Source organism: Nasonia vitripennis, chromosome 3 (genome assembly GCF_009193385.2).
Source record: "Nasonia vitripennis strain AsymCx chromosome 3, Nvit_psr_1.1, whole genome shotgun sequence".
Classification (NCBI taxonomy): domain Eukaryota; kingdom Metazoa; phylum Arthropoda; class Insecta; order Hymenoptera; family Pteromalidae; genus Nasonia; species Nasonia vitripennis.
This window is the reverse complement of record NC_045759.1, coordinates 4,016,693-4,037,514: the sequence shown is the minus strand read 5'-3', so window position 1 is coordinate 4,037,514 and position 20,822 is coordinate 4,016,693. Positions and strand designations below refer to the sequence as shown.

General features: G+C 45.5%; 2 protein-coding genes across 11 annotated transcripts; one reads left to right on the top strand and one right to left on the bottom strand.

Moving 5' to 3' along the window:
• The first annotated feature begins 739 nt into the window (after nt 1–739).
• On the top strand, nt 740–4,321 carry LOC100679415 (putative ankyrin repeat protein RF_0381). The gene is made up of 4 exons (XM_003427281.5): nt 740–969; nt 1,035–1,430; nt 1,506–1,919; nt 2,001–4,321. Exons 1-4 carry the CDS (start codon nt 940–942, stop codon nt 3,285–3,287), a joined length of 2,127 nt encoding a protein of 708 aa, XP_003427329.1. The 5' UTR covers nt 740–939; the 3' UTR covers nt 3,288–4,321.
• LOC100118297 (transcription factor Sp2) lies at nt 3,620–20,662 on the bottom strand. Of its 10 annotated transcripts, none has more exons than XM_008212091.4 (8): nt 20,489–20,662; nt 9,884–10,412; nt 9,486–9,806; nt 9,102–9,390; nt 8,632–8,679; nt 7,601–7,828; nt 7,218–7,520; nt 3,620–7,022 (listed from the first exon to the last, which is right to left on the bottom strand). In XM_008212091.4, the coding sequence occupies exons 2-8, from the start codon at nt 10,351–10,353 to the stop codon at nt 6,786–6,788; spliced, it is 1,896 nt and encodes a 631-aa protein (XP_008210313.1). In that variant the 5' UTR covers nt 10,354–10,412; nt 20,489–20,662; the 3' UTR covers nt 3,620–6,785. The 10 variants fall into 10 exon arrangements, with proteins under 10 accessions (XP_008210313.1, XP_031782804.1, XP_031782805.1 ...); XM_031926944.2 differs by lacking the exon at nt 20,489–20,662 and adding an exon at nt 19,171–19,454; XM_031926945.2 differs by lacking the exon at nt 20,489–20,662 and adding an exon at nt 19,171–19,439 and having other exon boundaries at nt 3,620–6,992.
• Nucleotides 20,663–20,822: the final 160 nt, after the last annotated feature.

Below are 20,822 nucleotides of genomic sequence, written 5' to 3'. Positions count from 1 at the left end.
TTTCAAGTGTTCTGGAGGTTAGTTCGGGAGATTGACGATAGATAGCGCCAGAAAGGTAGCTGATGACGGGATTCACGGGGTTTCGAGTGAAAAATTAGAGTTTACCTCTAATTCTGAGTAATTTTTTTGGGAAGCTAGAGAACGCAACGAATTTCTGCCTCACTAAAATTATAAGATGACAAGCCCTACTAGTAAAACTGCAACCAGAAACCTACGCATACATGTAGAGTGGTCTCTTTGTTGTACTTGTCCTAAATATCCGGTACTTAAGTATATGGCGGTTAAACGACGGAATCACATTACTCGGCGCATAGTTTTGGAGTTTTTGGAGTTTCTCACTGCGCATTTTTTTAGACCTTCGATTTGTTCGACGCTGTTGTCGAGGACGCATTTTAGTAATTTTCAATAAGACAATTGTATGCTTTGAGTATATATTTACAGCCGTCGTCTTAAAATCTTAAAAATTCAATGAAATTTCGTTTAATTTCTTCACAAGCTACAAACGATCGAGAATATTAAAAATTCGAATTGGTCGCACCGCAAAAGAAGGCCAGAAGAATTCCATAATTTGTTTAACTATGAGAGTCCATATTCGTCTGTTATTATACTTACCGATCACAGAAAAGCACAAGGACAAAAGCTTCGCTGTATACCTATTAGGCGCTCTCTGCTGAAGTGGCCTTGGCTTTTCTGCGCATGCGCGCATTCGAAGGTCACGCGAGCAGCATATCAGAACAGCCGCGGTCCTGCGGATCTCATTTGATTCTCGATCGCTGAAGTGACTGCACCGACAAGTGAAAAGTGATGCGTGCTTAGCCTTTTTATACTTTGACAAAATTTGTGAGCCTGTGAGCTTACTGTTAGCGTTGTGAACAGCCTTGTCAGACTGTACAGTGAAATAGAATTCATGATTTTAAGTGTCGCGTTGTCGGTGTCCCCATGTTTGAACAAAAATCAACCATCGTCGAGGTGAGTCCCTGAATTTTAAAGAAGAAAGCTGATCAAAACTGATAAATGACCTTCTACACTTCCAGCGACTGCACGCAGCACACCCCGAGCTCTACGCCGAAATGATCGGGGAAGCGAGAACCATTCGCGAATTGCTCGAGTACAACCGTCGAGGCAACACCGCGCTCCACGAAGCTGCGGCTCTGGGCAACGTCCAGCTGGTGATTCACCTACTCGAGATGAGCTGTCCCGTCGACGCCAGGAACCAAGATTTCGAGACGCCGTTGATTCGAGCGGCCAAACACGCCGAAAACATAAGCGAGATATCGAGGGTGTTTGCCGTGTTACTCAAGGCCGGAGCCAATCCTCTGATTCGAGACAAAGACAAGCGACGAGCCGTTGACTATTGCTTGGAGAAGGAGGACTTGGAGAGCGCGAGGCTTCTGAGGTGCTACAGTCATAATAGCTCCCTCTGTCAGAAGGTGATTTGTTTACCTTTACCGCGTACACATGTCTTAATCGCGGTCGACTATAACTGTTTGAAAATGCTATTGCAGCTGCTTTTCGATACGATCTTCTTCGACAACTGGAGCCTGCTGAAGAGGATCGAACCCCTCTATTCGCGCACGATGGTACTGGAGTATCGAGACGAGAACGGCGACAGTTTCTTGTACTACTCGGTCACGGCGGGTAACGTCGAGCTGACTCGCTACTTCCTGTCCTGCGGGGTAGACGTCAACGACGTGGGATTTGTCAGTGGACTGACGCCCCTCGTCTACGCGGCCAAGTCTCATCGTCGCACGTGGAAGTCCGAAATTATTAAGATACTGCTCGAAGCCGGGGCTGATGTTACGGTAACCGATACCAGCGGTTACACCGCGCTTCATCTGTGCGCCAAGTATACGAGGGGAGACACGGAAAGTGTCAGGCTCCTTCTCGATGCTGGTATGGATGTGAACAGTCAAAAGGAGGTGTGTGTCTTGTGATCGTCATTTTTCAAGAGGATGCAACGTGCAGCAACGTCTATGTAATATTTGCAATTTTCGTTCTAGTTGTCTCGAATGAGGACGCCTCTTCTCGTGGCTTCCAAAAGGGGCAACATCGAGGTGATGCAACTGCTGCTCGAGCGCGGTGCCGATCCAAAGCTCTCGAGCATCGACGGCGAATATCCTCTGAACTCGACTATAGCCGTTCTCTACCACACTGGACCCGCTCACCGTCGAGAGGCTCGCGTTTACCACAACATCCTGGAGCTCTTGCTGACTTGTGGAGCTGATCCCAATCAGTTCACAGAGCCCAATAAAAACGGCCACTCTTTCAACGCCTTTATGCACATCCTCAGCGTAGGCGACGTCCGACAGGTTCAACTGTTTCTCAACCACGGCGCAGACCCCCGATTAACGGACAACCACGGCCAGGCTGGACTACACTATGCCGCGCACAATCTTGACTCCGATGTCCTCGAGCTTCTGCTCGACTTCTTCGGCGCCGATTGCGCCAAGGAAATGCGACGCAAGTCCCAGCCCGGCCACACCGTCCTGGACATCGCGGTGAAGAAGAAGCATCTGGACAACATTCGGCTGCTCTGCGAATCCGGTGCCGATGTCAACGCCGTCTCGAAGGACGGTGAGACGCCTCTGCTCTACCTGCTGACCCACAAATCCAAAGGAGTCGAAGGTCTCGTCGACCTGTTGCTTTGGTACGGAGCTGACCCTTTCGCGAAAATCACCACCGGCGAGACGGCCTACCAACTCGCTCTGAGGCTCAACAAGCGGATACTCACTGAGCTTGTTCTCCGATACGCTCTGTTGAAAGTGCTCAGACATCTCTACGAGGCCGCTAAAAGCTCTCGCGAAAAGCTGAAAGACCTGGACGCCGAGACTCTTCGAGCTCTGACTCAGGAGGATCAAGTGGCCCACAGCTACTTCGTTAAGTGCGCCGAGGAGCTGAATCGTATGCAAGACATGGTGTTCTACGACAAAGTTAGCTTCCTGGACATACTGGCCTGTAGTCACCGTCGGCTGTTGAGTTACGTCAGGAACGCCGAGCTGGTGTCGGCTTTCAAGAGCTGCATGAATTCGATAGAGATGAAGATTTTCGGGGACGTAATTTGGAAGAGGTTCCACGAGGCCGTGACGGAGATAAAAACTCTGATTGTCGCGACGGAGGTTCTCAAGAAGCAGCTGCCGGTGGGTAATTGCGATCTGGTGGTAGAAAAAATCCTAAGTTATTTAAGTAAGAGGGAATTGAAAAAAGTCGTGCAGGATCGGATGATCCTTTACAGGGACTACGTTTTTAATCCTATCATTAAGCATGTGGTCGAACAGGGCGAGAGATGAACGGTTCATATAGTAGAAATATTGAAAAATGTATACTTACTTTGTTGTTTACATTGTGTCAGATTATGGATGAATGTAAGTCACGTTCAAGACAGAACATCTAATTATGTTTAATGAATTTTTATACCAATGATTTTTATATCTATATTTTATCATTTTTATACATATATTATATTTTTAAGATAAAAATATATATTATTTTAAAAAATTCAAATTTTATTAAATGATTATTCCTTATAAAAATTACACATCAAGCGATTTTGTTCAATGCCTTTGTTTCTGCACTTAAACTGCACGTGAAGATATAGAATGTTAGGTAAAAATACCACTGGTTTTTATATTAAATGTACGCTTTATTTTTATCCTTTTTGTCCAGTATTTATGTAAGTAACAATGAAAATGTCTTAAGCGCTATTCATTACTTTTTCTAGAATAATGGCTAATCCAATACAATAATATTAATAATCGATAGTAAAAATAATCTTTAATAAAATAATAGCTGTAGTTCAATACCCATTTCCTTAAATAGTTATTATAATTTAATGTCTCGCAGATGCGAAAAATATAGTTTTCTTTTTTCCGACAAAAACGCAAAACACTAGTTGCTCCGTTATCTTCGCTTTACACAAGTTATGTTTAAACGCATTTTTCTACGTCGGAAATTAACGGATAAAACAACAGAAATGCTCCATTCGATTTTGGCAAGGTAAATGCATTTCATTTTGTTGCAGCGAGAGAAGGTGCTTGTAAAGTTTGTCTCTTATACAGTCGTCCTGCAAAAATACGGCATTTCGCATTTTCATCGGAAAACGAACAAGAAAGATTTACTAAAATTGTAAAATCAGTGTTTAACTAAACAAAACTTTTTTCAATCAAGTGTTTACTTGTAATATTCACGCAGATTAATTTGTGCTTTGATCATGAGCACTGCATGAAATTTCGACGACAGTTTTACTTACAGCGCTTGAATTTCTAGGCAATTTTCAAAGTGTCGAAAAGAATCTCTTTATACGGAGTAAAAAATCATGAAAAAACGCAGTGAAAAATAAATACCGATTGTGAGATAAACGTATGTACACACAATTAAAAGAAATTCTTTGCCGATGAATTTACATTAACACGCAGCGTGAATATAGTTAAATAATTGATACTCGCAAAGTAAGGAAACTATCGAATATTATTAATAGCTATAATTATTCATTCGCTATACACCAAATAATCACCGTCCCATTTTCTCAATCGCTGTTCATCATTACCTTTCATCGCGACGGTCTCCGTCCATTAATGTCAAAAATGGATAGTCCGAGTACGCACGATACCGTAAAATAATAAACGTATTGACTCTTGCCGTCCTCTTTATATCGTTATTTCAGATTGACCGAGATAGACATGGTTTATGTCATCTGTTAAAAGACAAGAATTTGAATTTTCGCCTTGCAAAAGTCTCGATATCGTCGAAGATAAACTATACAACGTATATAATAATCATACATTATAGTTGAACCCGTTCCGCAGGGCGATGCGATGCCGAGGTTTAATTCGGCACACGCGCCCTAAAATATATATATATATATATATATATATATTCGTCATTTGTGTATACGCTATTTACTTTATAATCTGTTTTATATATAATATACCTTTTTCTCTCTTTAATTCACTTTGAAGATTCATCTTACATCTGCGTATGAGGCTCGCGAAAATACAAAGAAATCATAAAGAGAGAACGCGGCGCCTCCTCGTCTGTGTGTTCTCCTATATCTATAATAATTCTACTTTGACGCTCTCGCGTACGCTACAACGCGTACTATTTTGTTTTTGTGTGTTTTGCCCTTTTTCTAATTATAGTCTTCAATTTTTTGCTTGATGCATTGTAATTACAAACGTTGCAATAACGGACAAAACAAATAGCTTTGAGTGCGTTAATTTTTTAATGCTGGTATTGACGCATACAATGCTTAATTCAAACCGCGTCTTGGCACAAAGTTAACTCAACTACTGAATTGTTTTCATTCTAGTTTGAATGAGACTACTGTAATATTTAAAAAAGAAAACTTGAATAGTAAAACACTTGTCAGCCAGAATGTTAGTTTTTCGATAGACAAAAGGTGCAGTTCGTTAAGCGAGTTAACTTAATTCAAGACCGTCAAATCAATGCAAATGTATCTAATGCTAGTTGCGTGCTCTAGAAGTTTCTCTTTAAAGGTAATTTATTATCAAGTATATAAACAGAAAACTGTAGCTTTTTATCTAAAACATTAATTAGTATTTAAAAAGTAAAACGTTATTCGGTTTAATAAATAAATAAATATGAAAGATTTTAAGTATTTATTAATCTACTTGATCAAACATTAATTTAAACATATATTAACTAAACTCTTGAAAAATAGCAAAATTTTGTATCATAATAATTCATTATGAAAAATTCAATTTATTTAATTTGATTGCAGATTAAATACAATATAATAATAGTAATAATAATATAAAAATACAATATATAAAATAATTAACATACTGCTAAAACTATTAAGTTGCAACAGATCGTACAAAACGTTTCTGTTTTGCTAAGATTTTAGTTACAGTTTTATGTTAATAATGTGGCGTAAATATTACGTATTAACGTCTTCATTTGCTGTGTGATATGAGTTGCTTGTTTTAACTCCAAGATTTTTCATAAATGGTTCGATCGACCCATTTTTATTTTAATATAAAACTATTCCTTCGTTTTATTCGTATACAAAAAATAGCTACACCAGAATTTCATTTTGGTCAATACTTTACAAGATACAACAATTTTTGTTGATGTCGTCTTATATTATTTATATATCTTTTTCTTTAGCACAATAAATCGGGTCAAAAAAAAATAATGATTTTGAATTTTGTTTCTGTATAAATTTTTACATCGTTTCTGCCTTAATTTGCACAAGATTACGTCGATAATAGCAGACGTACAGTTACCTTAGAAATCGGTTTTACAATATCTCTTACATCTTACTTCGAATCTCAAAAAACAGCGTTTAGTAATTTATAGAAAACTACTGCGCATCTTAACTAATACAACATGGATACTGTAATATATATATATTTATATTCTGTAATCATAATCTTGCATATGATCGTATATACTTCATTAGACATGCTACAACCACCTATTGCGATATATACACAATTAAACTTATACATTTTATACAGAAACAAAATTCTCGTTCTATATTGCGTACATAAGAAAAATCTTTAACAAATAAGCATACAACAAGAACCACGGGTCCCTTCATATAACCAATCTACATTCACGTCAGACGATTATTCGGTCTCACCATTTACTTCCAGTCGCACGCAACTAGCTGTTATCCATCCCCACACGCGCAATGATCAATTCTATATTACATTCGAGATTCTCTCGCACGGACCTAGCAGCCAAGCTATATCTCGTCGCAACTATGTCCTTGGGTCGCACTTACTTCACCCTCGTCGCCGGCGCTTCGATCACGAGCATCGCTAATGTTGTTGCTGTTGCTGCTGCTGTTGTTGTTGCTGTTGTTGTTGTTGCTGCTGTTGCTGCTGCTGTTGTTGCTGCTGCTGTTGCTGCTGTTGTTGATGATGAAGCATCGTCATGGCACCAGTTTCGGCCGCTGTAGGCAAGACGACAGTCGATTGCTCGCTAACCTGTATCTGGTGGATCTGTGCCTGTGCTCCTTGGCCCACCTGATGAGGTTTCAAAAAATGCATGACGCGCTTGATTAGTGAGCGTATCATGGCGTACAAGCGGAATGTTAGTAATGTTGCGAAAATGGTTTTGCGGAAAGAGTGCAGATAAAATATAATTGAGAATTCGTTCATCAGATGTGAACGGCGCTAGTAACATGCAGTATGCAATAATAGGATAAGAAGCAAAAATGAACATAGCGATTATCGAATCAATGTACTCACTTGAATTTGAATCTGCTGAACGCCCTCGGGCACGCCCTGAGCTTGCTGAAGCTCTTGCTGCTGTTGCTCAGCCTGCTGCTGGGCTTGTTGTTGAGCCTGCTGTTGAGCTTGCTGCTGAGCCTGAGCATTGTCCGTATTTCCAAGAGGATCGCTCTCCTTGGCGCGCTTTGCCAGATGACTTCTCGCGTGCTTTCGCAAGTGGTCCTTGCGATAAAAAGCTTTACCGCACTCTGTGCATACTTCTGTCTTCTGACCACTGTGGATCACGAAGTGCAGATTCAAATGTTCTTTCCGCTTAAATCCCTGTTAAAAAAAATTGTTGATTTAGTGATTTATTTTTCAGGCAAATAGATAATTGCTAGGAACTGCAAGAAAATATGTACCTTCATGCAAACAGAGCATATAAAAGGCCTGTCCGGGTTGTGTCCAAGCTTGTGCCTCTCAAGATGCTCTTTTCGCTTCAGTCCAGCTCCACAGATGTCGCAAATAAACCGCCTTTCGATCTTGTGGCCGATCAAATGCTGCTCAAGCAGCTCCTTCTCGGGATAAGCCATATTACATTGAGGACAGCAAAACAGTGTCGTACCATCCAGTGCCGTGACGATGCTCACCTGCAAGAGCAATAATTAGATAATTGGCCATTTTGCGTCCTTCATCGATACTGTTTGATGGACATTGCACAGAAACGTTACACAAACAAAGGTATCTACATAAGCTTCACTTACATACTTTTCGAGACTCGAGAATAAAAAGGGTGAGGTAAACGGAATTAAAAATTTGGTGAGTTAAGTATGCATGACACTAAAGTAATAAAATATATATACAGCACTATGGTATAGTTACTATAATGCAGTAAAGAAATAATAATATAAAAATTATTTGTAGGGTACCATTATCAAAATGTAGCTTTGTAAAGTAATTCATTGCTCGATTTACTCTTTATAAGCAGGTATAATAAAATACTATCAGCGTGTCAAGTCAGTTATTTTTTAAAACTGAAAATCAAAAGGCGTGACAATTATTTAAAAGTGTGATAAATCAAAAGTAAAATTAAAAAAGAAATGATCTAATGCCATATGTTAATGTAATAAATTCATAATTTATTTGTCTGATCGGTAATAATTTAAACCACTGGACTATGAATCATTTTCTTTCATAAAAAAAACCCTATATATTATCAATGTACTGACAAAGTTTGAAAAAAGATTATTTTTATATCAAAAAAAGAGAAAGAACTCCAAAAAGTAAAAGTTTACATAGTCTCAGTGTATCGCTTACCAATAAACAAAAATCATACCATCTAAGATAACTTTGTGACGAAATAAAGATGTAAAAGAGAGAACGAAACATAATTCAAAAGGAACGTTCATTCAAGCGTTATAAAGAAGTATTTCTTAAAAAAACACAGCTGTACCTTAAAACGTCTACTTTTGGAGTTTTCGGGTAAATCGACGTAGCTCATCTGTACCATCGCAAGAGTGTGTCAATGTGTCAAAACAAACAAAAAGAGAAAAGACGGATTGAAAAATTTGTGTCTCTCATATGAGCTCGAATGAGAAATGCGTTTAGGGGGCTGTTCAATGTAAAATCATCGTTAAAAAAAATCAATAAAAATTCTGTCAATGAACTGTTAATTAATTGTTAATAGTACTGAAGGCAAGAAAGGCTTGTTCTACAAATCACAAACGATTGAAAGTAAAAGTTCCTAAGCATACAACTCCAATAAACCAACCTACAAGTTCCCATCCTTAAAAAAAAAAACGCAATAACCACCAACTCGAAAGATGATTCCACGTGGAACGGCCCCAGACTAAGCGTAAGAGCGCATGCAATCTCAGCGTCAAAACACCTTCTCTCTTATCTCAACTCGTCCGTATGACTCACCTGGCCTGGTTTGGGCTTCTTCGGCTTGGGTGGCTTTTTCTTGTACTTCTTCTTGCGCTTGGGCTTGACGCCAGGCTCGGCACCCGCTTCCTCGACAACATCGGGTATGATCTCAGTCTCTCCACCGGCGACGGTGATTTGCACGGTCTGGCCTTCACCTGCCGCAGTACCAGCTTCCAGACCGTCCGCGCCGAGAGGACTGGATTCGATCATCGCCTCGCGTTTTATCGTCTCCGCCGAGAACTTGAGGAAGTGCTGCAAGGACAGTGGCAAAGTGCTTGCCGGCAGCCTGCAAAAAATTGTCGCGAAAACGTTAATATCAAATTTTTTACGACAGCTCTGATTGAAAAGGAGATGAAAAAGATTTCAGTAGAGAGTGTTTACCTCGACAAGTACTCGGCGACCGAACCACCGGAGGCTATACTGGGCCATGTGCCCTGCATCTGGGCGATGAATTCTTCGCCGCTCTGGTTACCCTGGTTCTTGACGCCTCCTCGCTTGATCAATGCAACTGGCGTCGTGCCTGCCTCTGTCTTCACCTCGGTCTCCTTGGCTTCCTCGATGCTCTCCCGCAGAATCAAGTCGTGCGGGATTTGCGCCACAACAGTCAGACCCTCCGGCGCACCCGGCAGCTGCACCGTTTGCTGAATCGTCTGCTGAGCCGTGGACGTTGCCGTCGACGTGCTCTGCGTCGTCTGCTCGGACCTGATTTTTTTTATAAGTATACGTTTTTAACAGAACGTTTACACCTTTCATCGCAGTATTTTCGCGCGCATACTCACGTCTGCGTGGTAGCAACGGTGTTCTGCGGCTGAACCTGGATCTGCACACCCTCGGTGCCCGGCTGGCTGTAAGCAACAGTGAGCACAGTGGCAGCCCCTTGAGGGAACTGGCTCAGCGATATCGGAGCCAGGTGATACTTGGGCTGCTCGTTGCTGCTGCCGCTTTGCGAGACGTTGGGGTTGACCACCTGAATCTGAACCGTCTGCTGTTGTTGTGTGCCATCTTTACCGGGCACAGTGATGGGCAGAGTAATGATCTGCTGCTGCTGATTACCGGCGCTCTGAGCAACGGTGAAACCATTGGGATCGACTGGTCGAAGGTAGTGTACACCACCTTCGCCGCCTGATAGGACGCCGACCACTTGTCCTCCCGTCGTCAAGTTCTGGGCGAATTTTGCTGTGGCGAACTGGTGAACCGTCCCCGTGGGCAACGAGCCCGTGGTGAAGCCCGGGAACGGGGTGAAGTTCATTTTGGCGTACTGCTGCTGCTGCTGCTAGTTTAACTGGTGAATCCTTTCAGTCAGTGGGCCTGGAATCGAGAAAAAGGCATTCTTGTTAGATTTTCATTATATTTCGGGGCACGAGTTGTACACGCACGCTTGACTCTCGAAAAGAGCGTCATCCATTAATATCAGCGACGGCATGTTCGGTATCAGTCGGTAGCCGCGAGTACCCTCCTTGCTCGATGTGCCCTCTCCCGAAAGCGCGAACGGAGCAAGATAGAGAGAGAGAGAGAGAGAGAGAGAGAGAGAGAGAGAGAGAGCAGAGGTTCCACCTCTTTTGGATCGTCCGGTTTCCTCCACCACCGGTTTTTCGCGCCTCGTCCTCCTCTCCACGTTTCCTCCCACGCGACGTTGTTCCCTTCCCTTTCCGTTTCGCGATGTGCCTACTTTTCTCGCCGTCTCTCTGTGTACTTATACGCATGTGAGAAGCGTTAGATACATGTATCCTCGCTTGTTGTGATATTAAAGGCAAAATCGTAAACAAAAGTCCAACGTCCCGGCGTCGTCGGCTGCCCTTACGCGAGCCCATTGCGCAACGAACTCGAGTCAATCCCTCTCCGTCTCCTCTCGCTTGACCTTGACCCCGTGAGTGCATTGCACACGCGACAACACCTTCCCCCGTGTACGAACGCGGCATCAGCTGTTCAACAAGTGCTCGTTCTCTCTGTCTCTCTCTCTCTCTCTCTCTCTCTCTCTATCCTTCCCCCAAACTTTTCCGGTGTGACCAACGCGCGCGTCTCGGGTGGGGGTCTTCTCTCGCGCGAGAGAGAAGGGCACGTCGTCGTCGACGGGGGGTGGGGTTCCGCGGTGCGCGCGGGAAGGGAGAATAAGTAGCTCGACACACACAAACACACACACACATATATATATCCGGCGGACGAACGAAGAAGAGAGAGGGTGTCCGGGTGCGAGAGAGGGAATCCCCCATTGAGGGGCGGGGGTGAAGAGAGAGAGAGAGAGAGAGAGAGAGAGAAAGTCAATTGGGCGGGGGTATCTATATATAGCTGTGGGGTTGACTCGGTCGAGCGGGCTTTCGCCCATACGGCGCGGCGACCGCGCGCCAGTCAGCTGGAGTGTGTTCGGAGCTTTGACCGTAAGACTGCTGTTGCGAGACGGTGTCGGGTGGAGTAAGGTCGATCGAGAGAAAGGTCAGATTTGTCGAGGGACGAAGCACATTCGGAGTAAGTTGTGGCTGCCTCCCGAGGAAGATAACGAAAGGGACGGCAAACCGCTGTGTCTGCAGTCGTTGGCCTCGCACGTGACTACTACACACTATATAGTACACGCACGCACCGAGTCGCGGCGAAGAGAGGGAAAGAGCAGCAGCAGCGGAAGCGAAGAACGAGGTGGGGTGCAGAGAGCAGCAGCAAAGTTCGCGATCGCGAGAGAGTAGGTATGGCACAGCGAGGGAATCCCCCACTTCACCCCCTACTCCCCCCATCGGAAGCTTTCGCGGGTGAGCCGGGGGAATCCGGTCTCTCTCTCTCTCTCTCTTTAGTCTGCTCCGATGCACGTGGGGGGATACACCGCGGGATGGGGAGAGGGAGTCGCCGACGAGATAAAAATAGATGGAGAGAGAGAGAGTTGGGTAAACGATTGTTGCAGCTGCAGGTCGGAGACAGAGCTTTGTCGGTACATCGCCTCGATTTGAAATTTCGAAGCACCGAATGAATCGAGCATGTAAGTATTAGCAAGCCGAAACCACGGCGAGCTTTCGCCTCGCGCACGTGGGCATCGTCATATCAGAGAACAGCGACAATGACATCGCACAAAGGAAGGGATAAGTACGCTCAGCTCTCTAACAGTTCGCCACTGACAGGGGGCACGTCCGCCCCACTCCACTTGGCTCTCACTCTACATATACATACCGCGATATCCCTACGAGACGAGAGAGAGAGAGAGAGAGAGAGAGAGAGAGAGAGAGAGAGAGAGAGAGAGAGAGGCGGTGGACGACACACGTAGGTGGCAGAGAGCGAGAGAACTACTGGGGGGTGCAGCATTGGTGGGGGTGGGTGCAAGGGATTACCGTGGAGGGGACCTTTCTCTCTCTCTCTCTCTCTCTCTATCTCGACTACTGTGGGGAGAAAAAGCCGCGGGGAGAGAGAGGTGCCTATGGAGCTTGTATACATGTATAGGTAGAGAGAGAGAGAGAGAGAGAACGGAAAGGAGTCGGGATGACGAGAGGAAGGAGAAGAGAGAGAGAGAGAGAAGACGATGAAGTGGGGTCAAGGAGATAAGGAGCACTGCTGCGGGTGGGAGTCGCGTATAGTTTTCCGAGACGCGAGACCAGTCCGCGTGTCATGCTGCTGCTGCGTTCTACAACGTGCTCTCGCAGCCGTACGTACAGAAGCTTTGAGAATTCTGTGTATACAGTAGGTTTCGAGCTTTCGATATCGATATTTTATTCGTCCTCGTTGCTTTCAATCTTCGTACTTCGACGTTTACGATGAATGAGAAAAAAAGTCAAGCCCGGTGTATGCGGAAAGCGCGAGTAAAACGAGAGAGCTTTAATATTATCGTCAAAGTGACGGCAATATAGCAGCCGGACGGGAAACGTATGAATGAGTGAAAACCGAGTATGGAATATAAAAGCACTCTGGCTACATATGATACGAAACGCAAGTACATCAAAAGAATTTTTTTCAATCTTTTTTTTTTTTTTTCTACTTCGAGCAACTCGCGATATGCAGTTTTATAATCGATCAATGCCGCAAGCGAGCGCGATGCTCTCGCCCATATCCGATTACGGAATAACCTCGACTAATGAAAGCGATTAATCCTGCGGGGCTATGCGCCCTTTGAGCAAAGTTACACGTGGAATTCCGATAACCGAGTTTACACGCGAGAGCAGCTTGGCTCGTTAATGCTGAAATTAATAGTCTAGTGCTAAAAGACAGCGAATCCTGCGTAAACAAAATAAACCGACACACACACAGACACAAACAAATTAAACTCATTCATGCCCACAGCTGACAGCGCATAGCGGCAGCGGCGAGCACACTCCTCTCTCTCCTGACACCCACCCACCACCACAGTCTCTAGCCCACCACAAAGCTGCAGCAGTCGACTGCACAGTCCCTCACTCCTCGGGGTCCCCCACCCACCTGCGAAAGCTCTAAAAAAAAGTCCTCTCTCTCTCTCTCTCTCTCCACTCCCTGCTGACTTTGCCCTGCCAAGTTCAGCCTCCCCCTCCCCTATAACCAGTAGTAGCACGTGTATGTCATCACCCCCCACAAGCAACGGCAACGTCTGGCTTCTCTCGTGTGAAGCAGAGAGTAGAGTATAGTACCACCCTCGATCTCTCTCTCTCTCTCACACACTGCGTCTCCCTCTCTCTTTGGTCGTCGCCTCTGCCCCCTTCTTTTCGCGGGTCCAAGGCAGGGGAGAGCTGCCATCGGCTGGCTTGCTCTGGCCTAGAAGCCGGCAGTCGAGCCGCTATGCGACGCGGTGCAACCGAGGAGCGCGAGCGCGGGGTTTCGCCCCCCTGAGACTTTTCCTGTTACTTGCTTTTACGCGTATACCCGTCAACCAACCGCCCCGGGGGAGAGAGAGAGAGAGCTGGCTCGAGGGTGACTTCGCGGCTCGGAGATGAAGTTCTCTTTTTCCTTTCATTTTTTTTTTTTAGTTTCTTTTAGATGTGAGGGGTTTGAGAGGAGAGTTTGTTTTAGCGTGAATGTCTACTCAGCTTTGTTTTTAACGTGGATACATATCTTTATTTCAACTTTTCAGATTTTTACATTACACAACATCTGCTTGGAAAGCAGCGAATGATGGATATTATTTTTTAACTGAAATTTTATTTATTGGAGGCCTCCCTGACGCTGATACGTAATTCCGGGGTTGTTTTCTCTCTACAAAAACAAATCAATTGCGTATTATCATACTTAAAGTATATATGCGCTGTCTATACATATATATATATAATCATCCCTCTTCGGTTGAACGGCTACGTATCACGACAAGTAGCCGCGACGCGAATGCAACGAACTCGAGCTATCGCGTGTGCCCCTATGAATCGTCCCTCTAATCGATGCCGAGTAAACTAATCTCCCGCAGTCGTTCGAACTTCAGCTTCTAAACTTTACGAAAGCCACACGAAGTAATCGCAGAGCAGTGACAGTTCGGGACGAGTCGACGCGACGGTTTTTGTGACGGTCACGCGCGCACTCTCGTCATACACACACTCTTGCCACATCACTCCACACTCGTTACACAACATACAGGCGAGCATTCGACACTCCTCGAAACGATGTAATGCCACGTATAGCATTTGCCCAAAACATCAAAGTAGAGCACTATCAGCCGGGACAGCAGCTCTCGTGCATCGGAGCAGAGCATGTACAGCAGAGCGCGTGCATCAGAGAGTGGAGGCGAGCAGGCACAGCGGATCACGAGCAGACAGAGAGAGAGAGAGAGAGAGAGAGAGAGAGAGAGAGAGAGAGAAGCGGGAGGGGGACGGGGTAGGGAGCAGCGTGTCGGCGGCAGGGAGAGATCTAGAAAAAGAAGGGAGCCCCGCCACCACTGCAGCAGCGGTAGCGGTGTGATCCCCCAAGAGGGAGGCTCTCCTTCTGCTTCCTCACTACGGACAAGGGAGAGAGAGAAGCAACAGACACATAGAGCGAGAGAGGAAGGAAGGAGCGTGTGTATACGTGTACGGACTACCTACTGCTGCTCCGGGAGGCAGTAGTCCAAGCTAACGCCTCGGCTGCACAGCCCGTGTGTCTGCGGGTCGCTGCTATGGCCGCCTACAAACTAGGCCAGCAGCGACGCTTCGGAGAAAGCAGCCGCGAGATTTTCTCTCGAAAATCCACTGTAACTGCGTGTGTGTGTGTGTGTGTATGTGTGCGTGCGGAGAAGTGTGTTTGCTTACGTTACCATCGAGAAAGACAGACGTATCCTCTGTGTGTGTACACCTGCTGCAGCTGATAAGTCGTTCGCTGTATTAAAATAATGCGGCAATGTTAAGACCTCGACGTCCGCAACTCTGCAGCGTAGAAAACGGAGCTCTCTGCTCCGCCGTGGCGGCACTCGCAAGTGTTCTCGTTGCCGAGAGAGAGAGAGAGAGAGAGAGGAGAGTTGTTGGACGGTCTGCGCATGCTCAGACCGAACGAACGAACGAACAACGCGAACGACTGTGTGTGTAGACTGTAGAGTGTAGTCTTTGCGGCAATATGGCGGCGGGGTCTAGACTGTGGAGTTGCTCCGATGACACGAACTAAGCTTGTGGATCGTTGATGATGATACTGTTGCTCCGAAATAGCGCGGGGATGTGTTGGCGGGAATTTTCGGGCGATATGCAGGGCGAGCAGCTGACTTTTATGGGATCATCAGCTGTTACTCGATCACTAGCTTTGATTCATTTTTTTTTTTTCAGTTAATCGGATAACTATATATGCAACAAAGGAACAGTCATCAAATAGACGTTAAATAGTTAACGACTGCTTCGGTAGAGAAACACGAGATCGATAAAAAAATACCAAGTCGGAGAATGATTCACGCGAAAAAAAATAGAAAATTTCCATTATTGGAGCTCTAGAAATATAATATCCAGCCGATACGTCAATATTAAATTTCCATCAAAGGCTCGAACATTCCATTCCATCAAGCCAAGAAAAAAAAACGCACATCAATCTCCATTGAATCCACGCTTGCAAATCCCCTCACCGTTACTATACGCGCGCATTCGTCATATTAAAACCAGTCGTCCTGCCGCACGAAGACCAAGTGCCAAGATTCTCAACGGTATTATCACACGTACGAGTGTATATAGCGAGAGAAAGGGTCCGTTGACCGTAGCGACGTCGTCGTGCAGTTTTCGGTGTTCAGGTACAAGACGGTTTCTCTTCCGGCCTTGGATCGAGGCTAACGATTGCGCGATAGAACGGAAACGAAAAAAAAAAAGTTCACTCCCCGGAATCATCGTATAGATGAGCTAAGATCTTTCTTCTTCGATTCGAAGTTGCTTAATTGAACGGGTATCAACGGGGCTCAATTGCGATCGTACGGCGTGTGACGAGCGCAATTGAGCAAAAGTGTATATTCCGAGAGCTTAAACGGGAAACATCGAGAAGCAGTTAATTTTTACTTTTTAATTTAAATGAAGTTACACTTGCGCGTATAGGCACGTGGTACAGAAGAAGGAAAATGAAGAATGGCTTCTTGACTAAAATCACCAAACTGTAACAGTTGGAACTGTATATCGAAAAATGAACGGAAGGCTAGAAATTTCGCAAAATCTATACGCGAACGGGACGCACACGTGCATGTGGCGCGCGCCAGATGTACGCAATTTCATGCGGATATGAACGCGACAGCTTTGCCGTATTATGCACGTATATACATAGCGACGGTGAAGAAGGGCGCGTATTACGTAAAATTATTATTTTATCGATTTGCCTCGTGGAAAAAAGAACTGCAGGTCTCGATTTATTATACGCTACGTCCGACGCGCGTTTCATGGAGAAAAAGCGCCGCGTATAATACACGACGGGTTATTTTCGATGCGATGCAGCGGCGATTGATTATTCCGTTGGGTTGTATCGCGTGTCTGCCTTATTTAGAACGTTATAATTATAAGCCGTTTTAAAAATATTCTACAGCGATTTATGTAACCGTTACGATCGTTAGCGACGGTAGAGTAAAAATTTTTCGATGACGAGCCGAGTCATCGAAGAGATAAAGGCGAATCGAAACAAGGAGTCAAATAATGCGTAATAAGCAGTTCTGATTAGATTGCGAGAAATCAGTCTCGACTGTCGAGAGCCGAATATATTCGCCTCGAAGCTGTCGAAGCCTTCGTTGTTTTTCATCGAGCTCTAATGTACAGCGAAACGCCAAGAATACATATATTTACAGTTTATTCTGGGTCAGGGCTGCAACCCACACCAGCAGTGCAGTTTCACGTATATTTTTCTTTTCAGAGATGAAATATAAATGAAATACACGCCGGGCAAATATTTATCCGAAATAGGGATAACGATGACTAAAGCTAGTCCCCGTCACAGCTGACTAATCGCGCGAGCGCTGAATTTGGCGACTTTTTCTTTTGGAACTTCGAATATACGTGCGTCAGTCTTGAAATAGAAATCCCCGAGATAAGGTCACCAGAGTGAGCGAGGATTTCTCCGATCCGATGTCGAGTGAAATTGAAGCAGTGCACGAAAACCGAGAGAATTCTAGAGCGACAGCTAGAAAACGTTTCCTTTTTAGAATCGCTCGATTGGATGTATAAGCGATGATAAAAGTCGTTTGACATAATCTGCGGCATTTTATCTTGTTCGCTCCGTTGCGGGTAAAACCCGGCGCAGCTGTCCCGTGAAAAATCATATTTTATTTATACCGTCGAGCAGCAATTAGGTTCATTTCTCGACTATGACTTTCTAAAATCCTCAAAATAAGTAGCTTACGCGGCGTGAAATCTTAAAAAAAAATCATAATTTTACTTTATACACCTCGATAGCAAACGACAAAAAAAAGCGGGAAAGAAGAAACTTCCTCTCAGACGCGCACATAATGAGCCGAAACGCAGAAAGGGTTTCGCCGGTAGAATAGACAACAATAAAACAGCCTGCCGTAGTATTCCCCCCCATCGGCGTTCCCGCAACCATCGCTGCACGGGAGAGGGAAGCCGAACGCACACACACACACACAATACAAAAGCGTCGACGCCGGCCAAGCGCGTTAACAGTCCGCTGGGCGTTGGCTGTATATTCTTTAATGTTTCACTCGTGTGCATATGTATACAGAGTAAAAAGAGACATGCAACGCATACGCGATCTTGACTGTGCGTAACAGAGCCGGACTTTGTTATCAGCGAGACGAGCAAACGCGGGTAAAGTGCTGTCTTTCGGAGAAACTCGAAAAAGTGTACACGTCAGCTCTCTGCGTGTGTATGCGACGGCCATCATGAAAAACGTTGCTGTACACGTCGCCCCTTTCACGCTTTCACGGCTCGAAAATCCAAGCACACACGCGCGTTACATTCACCGAACACGATTTCACGTCGAACCTACGTTTCCTATTATTTCCATCGTCAGTAACAATAGACGCGAGTGTAAACACCGGAGTACCGAGAACGAAGGCAACAAACAGTTCAGCGTAAAAGGGTCGTGCGGCGAAGCTCGCGGCCGATATTCCAAGAAGAGTATTGCGAACGGCCATTTATAGCCTCAGAGAGCAGGCAGCGAGAGAATCGACGAGCGGCGATAAACCAATATACTTTCGTCCCTATCATAAAGAAGCCCGAACTTTTCGATTGCATAACACTGGAGTTTCCAAAACTGCATCGCACGCAGCTTCGGCTGCGGATGAAAACGTCTCGTACCTATATACACTCCGATCTCGAGTAGGGCCGCGGATCGAGTGTGTGTGCACTGTGCAGTGCGAGAGAAGCGCGCGTACCGTCGGGGGGCTGTTGTTTACACCCCCACCTCGCAAAACACACGCGGCGGCGGCGGCGAGAGAGAAAAGAGAGGGCCCGCGCGATAGCTAGAGAGAGAGAGAGAGAGAGAAGCCACCACCACGCTATTTCCAACCCCACCAAGGGAGCGAGGTACAGCTCCTTCCTTCTTTCTCTCTCTCTCTCTCTCTCTCTCTCTCCTTCTACCACTCTGGTCCGTGATACCTCCACGCGGCTGCTTCTCTCTGCTCTCGTACAGCGCGTACACCCCACCGCGCCGGAGAGTTGTCAAAAGCGCGCCGGATTTTAGTCGCCGCGGGAGTAGAGGATGATGCGCCGGAGGGTAGCGTACTCCGCGAGACATAACCTTAAAAGTGCTCTCTTACCTGCGGCCAGGAGTTAAACACGCGCGCACGATTCCCAGGACTTTCTCCGCGCGTGCACACATTCACAGCGGCGTATAACGATCACAGAGTATTTTCCATTGTTTCTTCGAAAATTAACGATGATAACTGTTGAAAACGAGCAATGATGATTTTTACGTATGAACGTCGGAACTGGAGAGAAATTACACCAGCGAAGAACCAACACCGCGAGCGTTTATGATGTGGCCAGCGAGGCGAGCGTGGCTCTTCTGCGGCAGCACCGCTCGCCTGCACTTTTCTCTCCTCGCGCTATAGCTGGCGCTACTTACGCGACTCTCTATACACCTATATAGGTAGACTGTAGAGAGACTGCTGTTGTGTGCGAGTGAGAGAACGCGCGCCAGAGGCTCGTTTTACGGTGAGTCGGCTACATTCTAACGGTACCGCTGTACCTGCGGACGTGTGCACTCGCACAGATGCTTACGGACTTTTTTTTGGTTTTCAAGTTAATTTCAATTAATTGGTTGCCAGGCGAATGCGAGCATTCTTTTCGAGGCAAAACTGGAGCTGTTGGAAATGCTCGATTATTAATGTGAATTATCGTACTTGACACGGTTACCGCAAAAAAATGTGTACATATAATTTATCCATACGCCTATCGATCAATCGCTATCTCGTCGAGCTCGAATGCAATTAGATCTCGCTCAGCGCAGTGGTAGACATAAAGGTGCTGTATACAAGTACACCCATGATAAAAACCCAGCCAAATGGCCCATTACTTTCGCATTATTCCCAAGCCCACCTATACCTATATATAATCCAATCGACGCGCGGAAAGCGTAATACACCGCAGCACTGACTCGATACGTCAAAATGTATATAAATACTAAATGATACGCGCATGCGCTTTCTCGTGCAAACAGCGAAATTCTTGTCAAAAAAATTTCCAGGAACTACCTACACTAATGCTGCGATAATCCATCCATCATACCGAGGCACACGCAGTCGCGTATCATTCAGACGTCGTTATCACAGCCACGAACTCCTCTTATCTGCTGGTCGACGACTTTCCCACACGGGTTTTATATATATATATAATCAAGTATCCCACTCTTCCGGGACATGCTCGTACCGCTCTTTTCTCATTCGAGTTTACCTGTCTTTTTTTTCGGGTTCGTCGGCCCCGCGGCGGTGAAAAAGAGGGGGACAATGTATGGCACATACGCGGGAGCACGAGAAAGGTATAGGTAGATCGGTGTATACGTGTATAAACGCGCGCGCACACACACACACACACACACACATGCACGGGAGTTTTCGTGCACGCGTTTTCACTCACTTGCTGCTGCAGCGGTAGAGCTATAGATACATGTATTGGTATCTCTCTCTCTCTCTTGAATTGCTTGTGATGCGGTTCCTCAGCCCCTACTACGACGACTTCAATTTCCACCTCTCCAAAGGATGACCAACGCGCTTCGCCAGCCGCACAATACTGTGTCTGCGCTGGCGCGTGAACGGACGTAGCTGCAGATGGCTCTGCTAACTGCTTTCCCGCCGTTATTAGGAATGTTATAACACGCAAGCTGAGCCTAGAGGGCGTCTTTGTTCCCAGCCCCATACCCGTGTTAAATCTCTATATCTATATATATGCTCACGGACACGCTCTTGCATGT